This window comes from Meriones unguiculatus, chromosome 17, assembly GCF_030254825.1.
Source record: "Meriones unguiculatus strain TT.TT164.6M chromosome 17, Bangor_MerUng_6.1, whole genome shotgun sequence".
NCBI classification, from domain to species: Eukaryota; Metazoa; Chordata; class Mammalia; order Rodentia; family Muridae; genus Meriones; species Meriones unguiculatus.
Genome location: NC_083364.1, coordinates 78768746 through 78787450, shown reverse-complemented (window position 1 = coordinate 78787450; position 18705 = coordinate 78768746). Strand labels below are relative to the sequence as shown.

Sequence of the window (18705 nt, the reverse complement as noted above, 5' to 3'; positions counted from 1 at the left end):
GTTGAGCCTTTCTTAGTTCCATCTACATCGTACATACCCATTTAATGCTCTGTGAATGAATACAACTTTGGAGAGTAGACCAGAATGGCTGGAGGTCCCTTATGGTTATCAACCTCAAGAACCATCAGCCAAGAAGCCCTCATTCCTGGCAACCGGATAGATGACTTCACAGCAGCCCAGCTTTTCTGGACATTTTACGAGTATTCTGAGGACACCTCAGTAGCTGCGGGGACCAATACACACTGCTGCAGACCTGCTCCACTGTGGGCAGGCCAGTCTGTACCAGCCTCGGAAAGCGGCACTGTCAGCAAAACCAGGCTGCTTGACTACGGCTGACCCAGCAGCCACTTCACTCAAACCAGAGCGGGACAGCAGGAGGCTTGCTCAATACAAACGTCAGCTTTCACCTGCGTGAAGGACAGTTTCATGAGCGGTGCAAACACCTTGCCACATGTGGCCTGCAGATAATAACTAGACTGTGTGGTGAGTCCTTCTCTGGTGCCATCAGCTGGTGTGACATGAGACAACGGAGCAAGACTTCTCTCCAGGCAGGAGTCTTCATAGTAGGTTTTTAAATTTTTAATTAATTTATTTCTTTATTATTTATTTATTTATTTTTTGTTGGGTACATTGAACTGCTAACACAAGGTGGCAGCAGTAACAGAAAGAAGCCGGGGACAGAAACTAAATGAGCAAAAGAGCCAAAGACAAACTGCAGTGCAGGCTCTACTCACTGGAGTGTTTCCAAGGAGATGGAAGCCTGGGGAGCCAAGAATCCCAACACCCTAAGCCGGAGAGCCAAAACACTACGGGCGACTCGAGATCCAAATGTTCCAACGTGATAGGTCTTTTTGCTGTAACTCTAGCCTCTTCAGGAGCTGCCGTCCCACCATGCACAGCCCACCCAGAAGTTATCACACTAGCAAGCACTGCCTTCCGGTATCTGTTCTTTCTACTCACTGCAGCTGAAAATGAAGGATTATAGCAGCTGTCAAATTTTGAAGTCACTTGTGGTTAAACCAGAACTGTAAGCCTCCAACCTGCATGTTTAAAATTAAAAAAAAAAAAAAAAAAAAAAAAAAAATCTGGTTCTAGAGCTTAGCTCAATAGCTCTTGGGATTTACATTCTAACAGTCCAGACCCCAGGCCCTGGGTACTCAAGAGCCAGGGATAGCCAAAACTAGGAAAGTCTCTCCTCACTGTTCATTTTCATACAGGCAGAGCAGGGGTCCCAGTCGGCTCACTGGTAACCTAAAGGCACCATATTTAACATCAGTATAGCTGCCCAGAATGTAAAACAGAGCATCACCAGTGGGGGGTGGGCTGTAAATTGTTTCTTGTGCCTATACAATACTCTTTTCTAAACACTTCCAGTTCACAATCTTAGCATTCGCTGTGTTCCCAAGGAGTTATTCTCATTGAAGCTCCCTGAAATGTCTTCAAGAGATTAACACATGCAGAAACAGGAATAAAAACAGGTTTTGAAGGTCGATAGCTCCTGTCTTTTCCAGATTCTCCCAACTCAGTCATTAACAATGATGTGAAAAATTAAAACTGTGCAAAACTCCAGCTATGCTGACATGAAATACTCAGATAATGAAGAGGGGATGTAATCTCGACTGCAATGTAGGGAAATAAATTGGACTCACAGTTGAGTGACTCTTAAGTCAGCCCTGGGTTCAAAAGCAATATTCAGCTTAGCACAAAGTTACCTACCAATATAAGGGTTATTCACTCTACTACGATTACTTTAGGGGGAGGAGCCATGGATGTATTTCCTCTTCAAATGTAGACTGCTACCTGATAACAGCCAACTTCTAAAGTGGGTTTCTTATGATAACTAATAATTCACTGAAAGAATTTTGAATGCATAACATGCCTCTATGAGGGCAAGGGAGATTTCCTCAGAACCTTCCAATGATTACTTAACACTGCCAAAAGTGGCTTAAATAAAAGAAAAGACTGTAAATGATCTAACGAGACTGAAAAAGTACCCTATCACTGAAGATGGTTAAGCTTGGTAGCACAGGTCTGTGGTCCAAGCACCTAGAGGTTATGGTAGGAGGATTTCAAGTTGAAGGCCAGCAAGGGCTGCATAAGGATTAAAGAGAGCCTGTCCCTGGACCTAGGCCCCCTACACACATGTACACAATACACAGCTTGATCTTCTTGTGGAGCCCCCAGTAATGGGATAGGAGGCTGTCTGTGACATGGACACTGTCACCTGCTTTTTGATCACTTCCCCCTGGCAGAGCTGCCTTGCCTGGCCTCAGTGGAAGAGGATTCCTTCAGTCCTGTCGTGACTTGATGTGCTGGGGTGGGTAGGGGTAGGGAGTCCTTTTTCTGAGTGGTAGGGAAGGAGGGATAGGGGGAGGAGAAATAGAGGGAAGAGGGAAGGAGGAAAGAGGGAGGGAGGGGCCAGGAGGAGTGAAAAGAGGGGCAACGATTGGGATTTAAAGTGAATATATTGATTTAAGAAGAAGAAGAAGAAGAGCCTGTCTCAAAAGGGAAAAAGGCTGACAGGCTTTCTTTTCCAAGAAGTAGGCAAGATGGCTGAAGTGGAGCAAAAAAGCAGGCGGAGTTTTTGAAATTCACCAACCACAGCATGACCTGGACCAGCTCCTAGACATGTCCTATGAGCAGATGTACTACAGCAACAGCCAGAGATGGCTCCTGAACCATGGCCTTCAGTGAAACCATGCCATGGCCTCAAATGCCTACTCAAATGCCTGAGAGAAGTAAAGCCCCCCTACACACACACCACCACCACCACCACCACCACCATAGGGACATGATCACCCTGCCAGAGAGCAGAAGGAGCATGGAGAGTGTGTACACACAGCCAGGTTGAAATCAAGCCAGAAGTGGTAAGCCTGGGTGAGTTTCTCCATCACCTACAAGCACATGAAGCAATGGCAGCATTGGTTTTAATGCTACCCATGCCTCATGCTTCTTCCCCCTCAATAAAGACACATGTTTAGTCCCTGAAAAAAGAAAATAGAGGAATGAAGGAAGAAGAGAACAGAAGGGAAGAAAAGAAGTAGGGAGAGGAGGTAGGAGTGGGAGAGCAAAAAGCAGCATGGATTATGGTTAATGTGCAGAAAGCAAAGTCAGAATGACTGGGATTCTACTGCCTTTGGCAAACCACTTTCTGAACATAAAACCTTCGTGTTTTAAGTTCAAACCTTCCTCTGTCTGGCCACAAAGCAAACAAAAAGGAAAAGAAAACCTTCATTTCCTGAGGCTTTTTTAAAAAATATGTCATCCTAAGCTTTATTTCCCTTCCAATAAAATATTCTATGACTTGTACAAGATATGTGCATAAGTCCTTTTCACAGCTTTTTCGTGCCCCTTTAAAATGCTTGTAGTTTGTAAAGACTGCATGCTGGGGTTGCTACCTCTGTGTTCAGCCTTATCCTGTACTTTCTCTATTTTCCATTTCCTCTAACTGTCATTGGGAATATAGAGAATGCTGCTCTCTTTTCTATTGCAAAGGTTTTTATAAATTTGCCATGTATGAAAATTATAATTTTTCTTCAGATTTACATGAATTCTAATATAATATAGAAAGGCTAATCAGCAGATAATAAATCCAAGTAAAAGTAGGATTATTTACACGATCACTATTCTCCTGGTACTTAGGTACAGTCCCCTAGCACACAGGGGCTCAATCAATGTTAATTAATGTTGTTGTTTTTTAACGTGTTAATATTAATTAAATTTGTTTTCTTTAATTTATAAAATGTTTATTTGCTTAAATTATATAAAATATTAATTAAAATTAATATAGCAAGTTTGCAAGGATGAATTCAAGTTCACAGGGCTTGAGCCCACAGGAAAGAGGGACTAATGAAATACTAAGCAAATTTTCTAACTCTTGGATTCCAGAACACAGTAACCAAGGTCTCTTGGTAAAAAAAAAAAAAAGAAAAAGAAAAAAAAAAAAGCTTTTTCCATCATCCTCTGCTCTCTCTAGAAATGAGTCATTTTACTTTATACTTTAGATGCTTATCAATCATACTTAAAGTGCTGAAAGGTTAAACTGAGGCAAATAAAACTTTTCAAAGCATCTATTTAATCAAAAACAACTCATAAATTAACTCATTCCAAAGCAGAGGTGGTGGAGACCACAGAGGTAAAACAAGAAAATGTTGGGTCACACATCCTCAGCTTATTTGTCCTATCCTGTTGCAAAGCCCTGGAGATATAAGTTTATTGGCTGCTTCTGAGAGAGCTAAAAATCAGGTTTCTTTTGGTTTTGGTTTTGGGTTTGTTTTTTTTTTTTTTTTTTTTTTTTTTTGCTTTTGTTTCTGTTTTACTATGTCCATTTGCAAGGTAGTTTACTTTTTCCAAGTGCTTGCAAACCAAGCAAGATTTGGGTAATTTAAGAACTAAACTGGTTTGTCTGTAGGTGGCTGGCCAGGCAACCATTTTTTTTTTTTTTTTTTACATTTTCTTTTTGTTGTTGTTATTTTTTAATTTTTTATGTTTATTTACTTTGTATCCCAGCTGTAGTCCCCTTCCTCATTCCCTCCCAATCCCACTCTTCCTCCCTCATCTCCTCCCTGCCCCTCTCTAAGTCCACTGACACATTTTTATTCACTTTGAGAAATCCCAGAGTGATCCTCAGAGTGGTTCAGGCAATGCTGTATTTCCTGCAGCCACCAGGTGACGCTTTTCTGTTTTAGGCTCTGCAGCATTTCAACCACGCCTCTGCACAGAAATCTGACAGTAGGCTTGGTTGTCTTCCACCATTTTTATTTGACCTTAGAAATGCCAGCAGTTCTACATTTAACTCTCTTGCAAAAAAAAAAGAGAGAGAGAGAGAGAGAGAGAGAGAGAAAACTAAGAAAATACATGAGTTGATTTATAGGAAATTACCAGCAAATAGTAACGAAGAAAGCTAGTCCTAGATAAATGTACGTTTCCATCCGTCTCACCCAATAATTCTTATCCGCATCTGTCACCCAGTCCTTCAGTCCTATCAGCATCATACACACAGCATTTCATGAATTCTCCACCCCTATTAGACAGCAGATGAAATAAGCATAAAAATTATCAAGGCAGTTCTCCCAACAAAATTAAGTACATTTGGGGGCCAAATAAGAGCCCTACAGAAACAAACATGGTTTCTATGGGGACATCATACGTATTCAGTTCTAAAAATCAAACTGGCAAAACTTTTCAGAACATGCTCGGACTTTAAATTAGTACCTACATTCTAGAAAACATGTAGGTAAACAAAATTTGGAGAATCAAGTCCTATCTGTGGTTTATATAAAATAGGCATTTACCTTGTTCTTGATACAAATATAATTCTCTTACCCAATTAAAATATTATGTACCTCTAACTTCTTATTTGTGTTTGTTTGGTGTTTTTGGTTTTTGTTTTTTGTTTGTTTAATACATGGTTTCTCTGTGTGGTCCTGGCTGTCCTGGAACTCCGTAAACCAAGATGGTCTGTCTGGAACTCAAGGGAGCTGCCTGCCTCTGCCTCCTCAGTGCTGGGATTAAAGGCATGAGGCACCACTGCCTAGCTTACATCTCTAATTTCTGTATTATATTTTCATAATTAATTTTCAGGGCAAAATTAAAGTTCCTTATACTGGTGAAATAAACATGCTTTAGGCATTGGGGAGATGTTTCAGGGCCCAAACTTTGTTGCCCAAGTGAGGACCTGAGATGGATGTCTAGTACCCAGTTTTATTTGGGGCAGGGAGAAAGACATGCTGTACTAGGGATTGAATCCAGAGACTAACACAGGACAGACAAGAGTTCTACACTAAATTACATCTTCAATTCTAGGTCTATAACCAAAGTACTGAAAGGGTGGAGTCAGGAGAATCGCTGGGGGTGGCGAGCTACCCAGCCGAGAGCAATCACTGAACTTCAGGTCCATAAAAGGTCCTCACTCAGAAAATTCAGTTGAAACTGAAGGAAGGCAACTTGGCATTAACCTTCTGGCCCTCACACACATGCACACACAAAAAGAATAATGAATTTGTTAATTAAACATCTGTGTCCTAGTTTTGTTTCCTGTTGCTATGAGAACACCTGGTTCAAAGGCATCTTAAGGAAAAGGGGTTTTATTTTCGCTCACAGTCCCAGGTTGCCATCCACCATAGCGGGCAAGTCAAGCCAGCAGGCACTTGAAGCAGGAAGGTGATCATGTCCACAGAAACAAGCAGAGGGGGAAAATGGGTGCACATGTGTGTGCATGCTTGCACCTGGCTCACTTTCTCCCCTCACACACACACGCACGCCAGGACCCAAACACAGGGAATGGTTTCACCAGAACATCTGTCTCTTTCCCATCTTGAAGGAATCAAGATGATTCCACACAGACACGCCCACAGGTCAACCTGATCTAGACAATTCCTCACAATTCGAGACTCCCTTCCCAGGTTGCTACATATTGTGGTCAAGTTGAAATGAAAATGAACCAAGACAATGTTAAAAATAGAACTTTCAAACTAAAGTGTCTCTTGGTTCCTTACAATTATAAGGCCACAAAAACAATCCCTTAAAGTGAATCCAATGTTTTGTCGTACTAATTACATAATGGATGTCCTATGGATAGAAATTCCATTTCCTGCTGCTGGGAATGCCCCAGGCGAACTCAGCATATTTCTCCCCTACCCAGTGAGCTATATCACAACCTCCTACAGGAAGGAAATCTGAAAGGCTTGAGGTTCCCATAAAAGGCCTCTTCCACGCTTCCAAACTCCTTTCGTATGGGGTTGGTTTTTGGGGGTAGATGGGGGCTAGACTATACTGGAGATTGAACCCAAAGCCTGACACGTGACAGACAAGTGTTCTACCACTACATTACATCTCAAGCTCTTTTTGAGCTTTAAACTTGTATTTGTTCACTTTACATGCATGGGTATTTTGTCTGCACCTGTGTCTATGTACCACGTGTGTACATACAGAGGTTCATACACAGGACAGAAGAAGGTGCTGGACCCCTAGAACTGGAGTTATGAGCTGCCATTGTGGTACGGAGAATTGTGGCCAGATCCTCTGGAAAGCAGCCAGTATCTTAAGCAGTGAGTCATCTCTGTAACACCTTTTTTTTTTCAGTGTTTGAGATGGGATCTCAGTAAGTTGCCCACGCTGATTTTCAACTCACTTGTAACCCTGCTCCTGACCTCACCTCCTGAGCAGCTGGTATCATAGGACAATTCCATGTTTCCTCCTTACCAAGTTTTCATAATTCTTTCTCTTAAGTGTCAACCATTTGTTCTTGGACAATTATATTAAACCTTCCTTATTCTAATCTTTGTTTTCTTTATGTCCTAGTTGGATCTTAACTAGAAAATGTTCTTGAATTTTTTTATTTTAACAATGTTTTACTATGTTTTCTGGGAAAATAAATCTCAAAAGAATTAGGAAGGTAAAACTTAACATTTGAGAATAAATGTCTAGGGAAAAATCTAAGATGATAAAATTTAACTGTATATGTTAAGTACACTCTTACAGTATCTACTGAAAACTTAATTTAAAAATGCAGGAGACAAGTTTTGTTAAGGAACAGGTAATGTAATCATTGGCCACTAGTGACTGAACACAACCTGTATATCCTGTCCCTTCCCTAGAGGCTGCAGTGACGTGTCCCGCCCTCTAATGGCACAGGTTAGCTTTCTGGCAAACAGCTACCACCCTCAAGCTATCTAAACTCTCCATCAAGCATCATTAAGAAAAAAGGCAATTTCAAGAGTTTTCATGACTCTGTGCCAGAAGCCAAGGGAAAGGACCAAATGCCTGTTATTTTGCCACAATTCTCATAGAGCTACATGTAGTGAACAGAGACTATCAGATCATTTGATGTTTCTTCGTCCTTGCTCTTTTGAAACCAAAAGCTTCTCTTTAATAACTGAAGTTTCTCCATGTATCTTTCACATTCCACTTCAACCCCTATTTGTTGTCTATTCTCCTTCAATCCTCCTGTAGCCCTTGGCATCTCATCTCACATGTGCAGTTTGGACTCCTAGCACCACAAGACTAGAAACTTATCTGTTTTATTTCTCAATCTCCATTAAAAAGAATAAATGAAACTACAGATATGATACTGACTGAGTATTTATGCAGAAAGGCAGGCAACCAACCCAAATCCAGAACTGATGAGAGGATGGAGCATTAAATTTACCTGGAATATACAAACTTGGTAGCAATGACAGGCATGGGCTGTAAAACATGAAATCTCCCAAAAAAGGAAACAACAAAGTAGGAAGCAGAAAGATTAAATTTTAGAAATGTATAAAACAGAAACAGATATGTTTTACCAAAGCTAAATTTTCTGTATTGTACAGCCTGTAAGAATATTTTAAACACACACACACACACATACACACACACACACACACACACACACACACACTGTATAGGCTCACAGAATTCTTATCCAATAGCTAAACCTTTTTTCTGTTTTCTTCCTCAGTAATTCATAGAGTAAAACAACAACCATCTAGAAACTTTAATTCCTGATTTTTCATTATAAATAGAGTAAAAAGGCGCAGGATGCTAATGGAAATGGCCAATGCTGGGCCAGGGTGGCACATGTCTATAATCCTAGTACTTGGGAGGCATAGGCAGGCAGATCATTGAGGATTTCAGGCCACCAGCACTCTGTAGAGAGATCCTGTCTCAAAATAAAAGAGAGAGACAGAGAATGAGAGAGAGAGAGTATAAAACAAAGGGGATACAGGAAGAAAGCTGTCAGAACAAATGAGATCATTTAGCAAGGTCATTGGACAAAGGTTATGCAAAAATCAATGATAATACATCTGCCAAAACAATTAAAATACAAACCTAAATTTAAAAAAATGCCATCTAGACTAGTATCAAAAAAGTCAGCTCTAATAAATGATATGCCAAGACTGAGACAACTTGCTATTAAGAAGTTAAAATCTATTGCTGGGATATATAAACTGAGGAGGAAAGAATAGGGTTGTAGGAACTCACTTTTCGGGGTTTGTTCCATTCACTAATGTGTGTATGTGTGCATGTATAAGGTTGGTGGAATATTTTTCCACCCACAAGACGTGTATATGTGTATATGTATGTGGGTAAGGTTGGGTTGGAGCTTACTCTCTAGAGATTGCTCCATCTACCCAATATGTGAATATGTATGCATGCATGTATGTATGTATTTATGTATGTATGCATGTGTATGTGTCAAGTAGAAGAAGCCTGTAAGATAATCTAAATGAAGAGAAGTTAAAGAAAAGAAGCTTGTTGGAATCAGAAAAAAAGGAGATAGGAAAGAAAGAAATTAAAACCTAAATTAACAGGAAAATGTAGTATGCTGTTGCTGGATTAAAAGAGTCTATGTACTCAGAATTGATCTGTATAATCAACACAACCCTACTCAAAACTCCTATCTTACTTTGGTCCTTGGTTTTGTTACAAAGAACATTAGAATTTTACATGAAAATGCATAGCACTGAGAACAGCCAAAATATTCTTTAAACAAAAAGAATGCTGAAGAACTTCCCCAACCTATTTCAAAGCATCTTCTTAAAACACACTATTTGTGACACAATATAGAGTAAGAATAGTATAGACAAAAGTGAAGAAACAAACCCACTCACATATGGTCAATTTTTCAGAAAGAAATTATTACCTTAACTCAAATATCAATGATCACCTTTAAAAAATAAATGCAGATATTGAGGGAATGGTAAACCAATGACTGGCCTCTGCTGAGCTTGTAGACAGGAGCCTAGCATAACTGTCATCTGAGAGGTTTCATCTGACGAAAAAAGCCCAACAGCAGGCAGAGATCGAAATCAGAGTAGTCTGTGGAAGAGTGGGAGGAAAGATAGAGGGAGGGAGCCAGAGGGGTCAAGCACAACACAGAAAAACTACAGAGTCAATTAGCCTGGGCCCATGGGGGCTCACAAAGACTGAACCACCAACCAAAGAGCAGGCATGGACTGGGCCTAGACACCCTACACATATATAGCAGACGTGCAGCCTCATCAACATGTGAGTCCTCTAACAATGGGAGTAGGGGCTGTCTCTGACCACTTAGCCTACCTTTGGATCAGTTTCCCCTATCTGGGCTGCCTTATCAGGTCCCAGTCAGGAGGATGCTGAAACTTGAGGTTCCAGAGCAGGTTTATACCCTCTGAAGTCCTCCCCGACCCTGAGAAGAAAGAGAGGGGGAATGGGAGGAGGGAAGGATGCATGAGGGTGAGAATGGGAGGAGAAGTGATTAAATAAATAGACATACAGACAGATAGATAGATACATAGATACATAGATAGATGAATGAATGAATAAAGAAATAAAAAAGGAAAAAGAGGCTAGAATAATTAGATATCCATATGAAGCGAATCTTGAAATTCTGTTTGTAGCATACATTAAATATACAAATTTTATATTTTAATACATATATGAATCTTTTTATATCTCAAAGCACATATACAAAACAAATTTAAATGTGTTATAGGTAAGCATCAAAGTTAAAATAAAACTTGAGAGAAGAAAACTGAGGGGGAAAGTTAATGTAATTAAAAGGATAAATGAAAGGGAAATGAAACAAAATAGGACATCAACATTTAAATATTTTTATTTCAAAGAAATGAATAAGAAAATTAAAAGATCAGTCACATACAAGTAAATGTGAAAAATACACAAATGATTCCTATAAACCAAAGTCAAGAAGGTTAATAACCCAGTTAACAATTTGACAGACAGAGCCAACAAGATAGTTCAGCAGGTACAGATGCTTCTCCCTAAACATGATAACCTAAACTTGGTCCTCAGAACACAGGCGAGAAGAGGGAAACTCCTGCAAGATGTCCTCTGGCCTCCTCATGCATGCATGGCATGTGCTCATCCAAATACAGGAATGGACATGAGCTCTCTCTCTCTCTCTCTCTCTCTCTCTCTCTCTCTCTCACACACACACACACACACACACACACACACACACACACTAACAATAAACTAAGATCCTTGTTAAAATAAATAAGCAAATAGAAAGCGCCCAGGAAGTAGAGATAAAGAGGGACAGAAAAGTCCATCAGTCCCCCTATCTCTGTATATTAAGCTTACTCCCTGGTCCCAATCAAGGAAGAACTACAAGGCAGACACCTACAAAGCGCACCACCTACAGCAGCATCCTCCCGCCAGACCTGCAGATTGATCGTGAGCTTTGCCCAAACCCTCTGTGTAAAGGAAGCCCGACATAAGCTAATGGTACGATCCAGCTAGCCAAGTCCCTGCTGCCCTAGACCCAGATACCATAGCACCGGACCATGTGACCAAAGAGAACTTCTTGGTGGGTATCCCCGAGAGAGTCCTGTCCCATCTCACGACACAGACTGGTCAAAGCTGACCACCAGGTGTGCTGTTCTCAGCTGTCCAGCAACGTTCAGTGCTGTCCCCCTTGTACTGCCACCACCAAAGGCACAGACTCAGCTCTTCTAGTTCTGTGGTGCTATTGCTAGCCTGAAGCTGAACTCCACTAGGCAGGAAACTGGAATGTGAAGTCAGAGTCTACCTGGTACAGAGCGTCTGCTGACTCCAAGCAAACTGTGCTGAGCTGCTGCTCCCTTCCAAAGGCAATCCTGTTCCTAGCTTACTTTTTTAAATTATTTTTATTTTTTTATATTAATTACAGTTTATTTACTTTGTACGCCAGCTGTAGCCCCCTCCCTCAGTCCCTCCCTTATAAAATAGGATAAACATACTAAAATCTGTACACCTAAGGAACCTAGCTTACTTTTCATCCCACTTCTCAGTACTGCACTATTCCATTTTCTTAAGGGCTTCAGGGAAAGACTTGAGGGACTTCTTGCTGAGATCTCCAGAGCCAGCTCAGAGGCTTGGGAGGAGGATATGGACTACTCAGAGCTCCGCACAAGCTGGATTTTACAGCACTAGCTTAAGGAAAGAAGGCATTTGATTCTGCAAGTACACTGTCATGAAAATATATGCTATATTTTACATAAACCATTGTGCAGTTGCTGCCCATACTGGTGTTAACAAAACGTTAAGTTCTTCTTGGTCCTTCCTTTGCTTCCTTCTATACACATCCTTCTGCTTCAGTGGAAACTTAGCTCTCTCTAAAGCCAGCTCCTCTCTGATGCCTAATGCCATTCACCCCTTCATATATCTCCTCTTTCCCATTGAAAAAAATAAAGACAACTGCAGTGAAGGTTTTGCAGTTCAAATCAGCCTTCTTCCTTGTCCTCAGATGGAGCAGAAACTATAACAAAATAACAAACATCTTTGCCTAATATATCTCTCTCTCTCGCCACAATTCACCCACAGCTACCATTCTTCCTCCAAGTTTTTTCCAAACTTCTACACCAAATAAATTACGTAAAATGCAGGCCTTTACAGCCATTGAAGCAGGACAGTCTCCCCAAGCATGGTTGGCTACCATAAAAAGCCAAAATGTTATGCTCAGGATGCGAGGCTAAGCACTGCACTCAGGGTCAGCCGCTTTGGACCCAGAGAAGAGCGTGTCTGATTCCATGCGGGTTGATGCCCCAGGTCCCGCCTCTGAGAAAAAGGTATCAGACGGGTCTGATGCTCTTTGGGTGGATGACACCTAAATGAACATCAGTACAAAGTCCCAATTTATTTCTAATATCAGAGATCAGACCTCTACTCTTGCCTGATGCGTCCAAAACAAAAAGGGGGAACTGTAGAGAGCTGCGTAATGCCGTGCCTGAAAGATGGAGCTGGTTTCTGCCTTCCACCTTCCCGATGGTGAGTGCTCTCTGTCACAAACAACTCCACATTTGGCTAAGGCTGAGGATCTGGCTTGCTTCCATGTATGTGGACCTATCTGCATTGCCCACGTAGCACGCTGGGGTTGGCTATCCAGAGGCTATTTAAGCTGTGGGCTGGCTTTCCCCGGGGTCCGAGGATTGTTCAAGGTTCCTGAATAAACTGCATTGAAAAAAAAATGCTTTGTTTGTTTGTTTTTGATAGCATAGTTTAAGCAAGGATTTGACTATGCAGCCTAGACTGGTCCTGAGATTGCACACATGTGGCAATACATACACCATGAAAATATTTTATACACTGGTAATAAAATATGCACTATGAAGATTTCTACAGTGTGTGTGCAATAAATTTCTAAAGAGATAAATTGAATGTTTGACTTGAGGCAGAAAAGGAAAATGAACTAGCTTTCAGCAATGGACCTTTTTTATCAGATGGTCCTTTAGGAAATAAAATGGTTATGTGACTTCATTTACAAACATACCTATGTGTGGTACTTAACTTTAAAAGCATCGTTTTTCATTTCAATTAAGAAAAAGTCAGCTTTTGTTATCACCGCTCTGTGTCAATGGAAAACTGGGTACTATGGGCAAGGCAATATTTAAAAGTCATCCAAAATGTAATCAGCAAAAGAAGACCTCAAAATCCGTTAATCATTACAGAAATACAAACTAAGATGAGCTCCCACTCTAACACTAAAAATAGCTAAAACAAGACTAACAAGACCAAATCTTGAAGAAATTGTAAACCAACTGGACTTCTCATAGACAGCTGAAAGATTTTATGACAGTCTGTATATATTTTAATAATTCTACTCCTATGTATTTACCCAAAACAAATACAAATATGTATGTCTACTCAACGACTTGATGACAAATAAATCTATTTCACTGTCAATTTATGTATATAAAAACAACCTGAAATATGGAAGACATTTGAAGCTCAAAAACAATTTGAAGGCAAAAAGAGGATAGACTCTCACAAGAAAGAAAAAAAAAATCTATGGTTCTATGTGAAAACCAAGACTAGCCAAAACTGACCAGCCCCAAATCATAGCTTAGCATACTCAAAACACTTAACTCTGCCCTTCACCCTGTCTAACGCTTATTTACTATACAGTCTGAATGTCTCACATAACTTAATATCTGTATCCAAAAGGCACTCCGTAAAGTCACTCATTTCCTTTTGAGTGACAGACAGTGAGCTATGGTTCACTGCTGCTGCCCCACATTGCAAGACAGCCATATCCCGACAGCAAATTCCTAGCCTGGGGAAGAACTCAAAATCCAGTTTCTGCTGAATGCTTATCACTTTTGCCCAGAGACAGAACGACTGTCTGAACTATGATCAAAGAAGCGGTGGGCCAGGTGGATGGCTAAACAAGTAAGAGCAAGCCAGGGGCCCTGAATCGGATTGCCAGAACCCCTTGCAAAGGTGAAAGGAGAGAGCTGACTTCAAAGTTGTCCTCTGACCTTATAATACTTGCCAGGACAAACATGTGCCGGCATGCAAACACACATATGTACATACACGTCCCTGTATCAGTAAGCCAGTGGCCGATGCTGGATGGGTTCCTTAATTGCTTTCTACCCTAGACTTGGAGACTCTTCTAGCAGGATGAGCCAGTGAGTTACAGGGATCCATCTTGTCTCTCTCCCCAGTGCTGTGTTAGGCTTCTACATGGGTGCTGGAGATCCAACACAGAATCTCACATTTGGATAGGAAGCATTTTACAGACTGATCTAGCTTTCCAGTCCCCAAGATGGTAATTCTGGTGAGCTGCTTTTCTAGTTTTGAATTGTGGTGTGCTGTGTTTAGAAAATATGATTCTTAACCATTATAGATATTTATAAACATCTTTTTTCCTTTTCTTCCTTCCACCCCTTCTCTCTCTCTCTCTCTAGAGAGAGAGAGATTCTTCCAGCTGGGTGCAGTGGTGCAAGCCTGTAATCCCAGCACTCAGAGAGAGAGGAAGAGAAAAAGAGAGAGAGAATCTTTCTAGCCCAGCTTTTTCAGTGATGGGCATACCTAGATAATTAGCATTTATCTTATGGCAAAATAAATAAGCTTTTTTCTGACAACTGTTTTTTTTTTTTAATTTATGAACAGAGTGAACAAACTGATAGCACTTTTTGAATAGTCTGTTTATCGTTTCAGTTGAAGACGATATCTGTGCCTCTACGTATCCTCAACACTATATTTAAAAAATAATAATTGGTTGCTTAGCACCACTAAACACTAAGATCTGAAGAAGTTTCTCATGTCTACACACAGATTAAAGCTTTTCAAGAAGACATGGAGACATTTAATGAGTTTCCCAAAAAGGGTGCTTTAGATCTAACCCACACCCTGTCTTTTTTATTCTACATAGTTCCTACCTTGGATCCTTTTTCAGACTTTCAGTGTTTCTCAACTGAAAGTCAATTTTTAACTAGGATTCTTAGTATTCACCATCCTTGCTTTCCTTCTAAGAACTATTCACTTACACATTCATTTGTCAAATATTTACTGAGTCCTACTATGTGGCAAGAACAATTCCAATCCCTATTGTGCAACAGTACAGGTAACTCACTCACCAGGACACTTGCAAGTAAAGTGTTTCTTGCTCACCTTGGTTCCTGGGAGGAAGTTCCCAATCCTTCCCTAAAGAACCTGCATTTGGAAACTGAATTTATTTATCCCATTTCTCCTAAGATACAAAAGATCCTCCACCTAGGTAAATGTCAAGCATACAGGATGAAGAGACAGGTCCAAGAACAAAATAATGGCAGGTTTAGCTGTACTCCCTGTTCTGCCAAACCCTCACCTGTAGCATCTCAACATAAGAAAATCTGCTCTCTCTGCAGTGTTCCAATTTCTTAACTCCCTGGCTAGAGCAAACTTCAGCAATTAAGCAGAGACTAAAGAAGGGAAGAACACAGACCCCTTTCTCTTCATATTACATTGTCACAACTTACTTAGTTGGTAAACAAAACACCTGAAGTTTTGTGTACTGTTGCTTTAAAAAAAAATCCCAGTCTTACAGCTCTTTACATTAAGGGGTGGGTGGGGGTTGAAAACACAGAAACTCATTCCAACAGGTACAATAATAGACAGTCACTTAAAACTTGTCAGCAGACCTGTACCCCGTTCTGTCTACACAGCAGTGCACTCCAGATACCCCCCCTTTTCCTGACAGTCTATGATGTTTCTAAATGAAATCAGTTTCACTTTTGTTTCTTCTTAAATATGGAGTTCACTTCCTACTCCTTAGGGGGAAACACACTTGCTAGTTTCTAGCACAATTTTAAAACTTCAACTTTGAATTTGATTGTTTCAAGCATTTATAACCATATTGTCTGAACAGGTTCTAATGCTCGTAACAGAGTAACAATGGAAAGAAACATATTTCGGAAACTACAACTGTAGTTCACTGGGTAGAACTCTTGCCTACCATGCATGGCGCTGAGTTCAATCCCCAACACCATTAATAGTAAACATGGTAGATGTATAAAAACATATTATGCTGCTCTTAAAAAAAAACCCTATTAGCAATGAAATGATCAAACATACTTAACACATGTTAAGAAAAGCATCATAACATGAATATTCTGAATTAGTGAATATTCTTTTTTTGGGAGAGGAAGCTCATTAAACAACAATATTAGACTGGATAACCGAGATCATTTTCAGTAATTTGATTCTTGATTCTACAGTTTTATACAGAATTCTGAGCCATCACAATAGTTATCTCTATGCAAAGAAGCAGTTTAGCCAAAACGAACAACTACAAAAACCACAAACTAAATAGATTCCTGGCGATTTTCAAGTTTAAGATTGAAGCAAAAACATAGCAACATTTCCCACTTTGAAACAAAGAAGTTTTAAAATTAAAAGCAAGTATACACAAAGCGCTAAGTCGATTGCTAAGATCGCATGACCTTCCTGTCAAAACTCCAGTACATAGTCACCATCAAAACCTAAAGGGTATAGTGTTCAAGATACAGCACACAGAATTAGGAGAGAAGCTGTTTTCTCCACTATTAGCCTTGAACTCTTTTTCCACAAATACATTAGAGTCTGCAGTAATCTTCACAATCAACACATAACAACTAAAACGGACGTCAAAAACAACTCTAAGAAAAGTACCTAAAATAATGCACTATCATTGCTTTCCAAAATTCTCTGACATCTTTAGTTATCTCATAACATCAAATCCTAAAACTATTCTCGGAGAAAAACAAACAAATAAATAGCCAGCTGTTTGCATGTATGTGTGCAGGTTTATTTTAGTACAACAGGCCTTACTTTAAATAAAAGCACAGGTAAACTGCAAGTTCTGTGTGTCAAACTACAGCAGGGCGTGGCATCCATTACTCGGAGGAGCCAAAGAAGGCACTTGCTTCGGCTGTAAACCTAATTGCTTCTACAATTAGAATAGGACTAAGCCAACGTTTCCTTGTGCTCAAAATGCTTTTCACACCAGTGAAGGCGGGGAGGGAAAGGAACTGACAGTAGAAGTCATGACCAACTACTCTTCAGGGCTTGAAACAAGCTAGGATGGAGCATTAAAAAAAAAAAAAGAACTCTTACAGTGAAATCTAGAATAGCAAGATGCTACTCTAAAAGCAAGATGCGATGATTCCCCTAAATGAGTGTGTGATTGATTCAAGAGTAAAGGGTAAACGAGCGAGAAGGCAAGGTCAAACTTAGGGGACAAAAGATTTGAATACAGCAGTAGGGGTACCCTTACGTGAGGGACAGTTTCTGTATTTAGGAGAAAAAGGGAAAACACAGCCAACCGATCCCTCTGCCTACACGGAGTCCACCCCGGGTACATGTACCTGCCCTGGAAGACAGGTAACTCGTTCGGGGAGGGTTTTTTTGGCGAAACAACAGGCCTGAAATAACAGCACCTCGGAAAGAGAAACTGTCCAAACGGGGTGACAAGTGACATTCCTAGGGAAGCCAGGGAACTGGAAAGGGAAGCGAAGGGGAAGAAAGTTTCGCTCCGGAGCCCGGCCGAGCTCTGGAGGAATGCGGGGGTCACTCCGGGGACGCGGCCGTCGGTTAGGGGAGAGCAATCCGCAGAAGGGAGTGGACGCGGAGCCCTCGCTCCACAGCCGGCTCCGCGCGCGGCCCCGCGGCTCCGATCGCGACGCCCGGGGTGGCCGGGCCGGGCGGGAGGCCGCGCGGCCCGTCGAGGAGCGGCGCCTCACCTTCTGCGCCGCGCTCTGCTGCAGCACATTCTGCTCCACGGTCATGGCCCCCGCAGCGGCCCCGCCAGCCGCGCTCCGCCGGGCTCGGGGCGGCGGCGCGAGCAGCCCCGGAGGAGGACGGCGCTGCCTCCGGCCGGGCGCGGAGCCGATGGCGCCGGGCGCTCGCGGGCCCCGCGGGCAGGCTGCGAGCCGCTGCGGGAGAGCGCCACCGCGGCCCCCTCCTCAGCGCCGCCGGTCCGCCGCGGCCCGGCCCATGGGCGCAGGCGAGGGAGGGCGCGAGCTGGCCGGGCCGCGTCACGCGTTCGCACTCGGCTTCGCCTGACGGCTCCCGGGGACGGCTGCGGGCCGGCGGGCGGACGGACGGAGGGAGCGGCCAGCCGGAATGGCGCTGTCCTCCGGCCGCCGCGACTCCGCCTCCCGCCCCGCCCCCGCCGCCGTCACCGCCCCCGCCCCGCCCGCCGGCCCCGCCCCCGCGCCGCCCCGCCCCACCCGTCCTAACCCTACATTGTGACCCGGGAGGGTGCCGGAGGGGCTCGGCTCGCTGCCCCGCCCCCGGGCCGCCACGCCCACCGCCTAAGCCCCGCCCACGGCGCGGACTGGGCCGCCAGAACCACCCCGTCTGCAGGTTACTGAGCGCCCGCCTTCAGGCTCCTGCCAAACTCTCCCATCTTGACCCCCAGTCGGAAGCTAGAGCCCTACGCTGGCATACCGAATAGCCCTCTTGCCCAACGTCTCCAAAACAGAAAGTGTCCTTCCCTAC

The 18705-nt window shown here is 42.3% G+C and overlaps 1 protein-coding gene across 2 annotated transcripts in view; it reads right to left on the bottom strand.

Moving 5' to 3' along the window:
* Usp25 (ubiquitin specific peptidase 25) overlaps positions 1-18350 on the bottom strand; it is a 120005-nt gene extending 101655 nt beyond the window's left edge. The window contains exon 1 of one of the 2 annotated variants that reach the window (XM_060370666.1): positions 17946-18350. In XM_060370666.1, the coding sequence (XP_060226649.1) occupies positions 17946-17990 (45 nt within the window). In that variant the 5' untranslated portion in view covers positions 17991-18350. The remainder of the gene's footprint in view (positions 1-17945) is intronic. The other variant, XM_060370668.1, reaches the window with a different exon arrangement.
* Between the last annotated feature and the right edge of the window lie 355 nt (positions 18351-18705).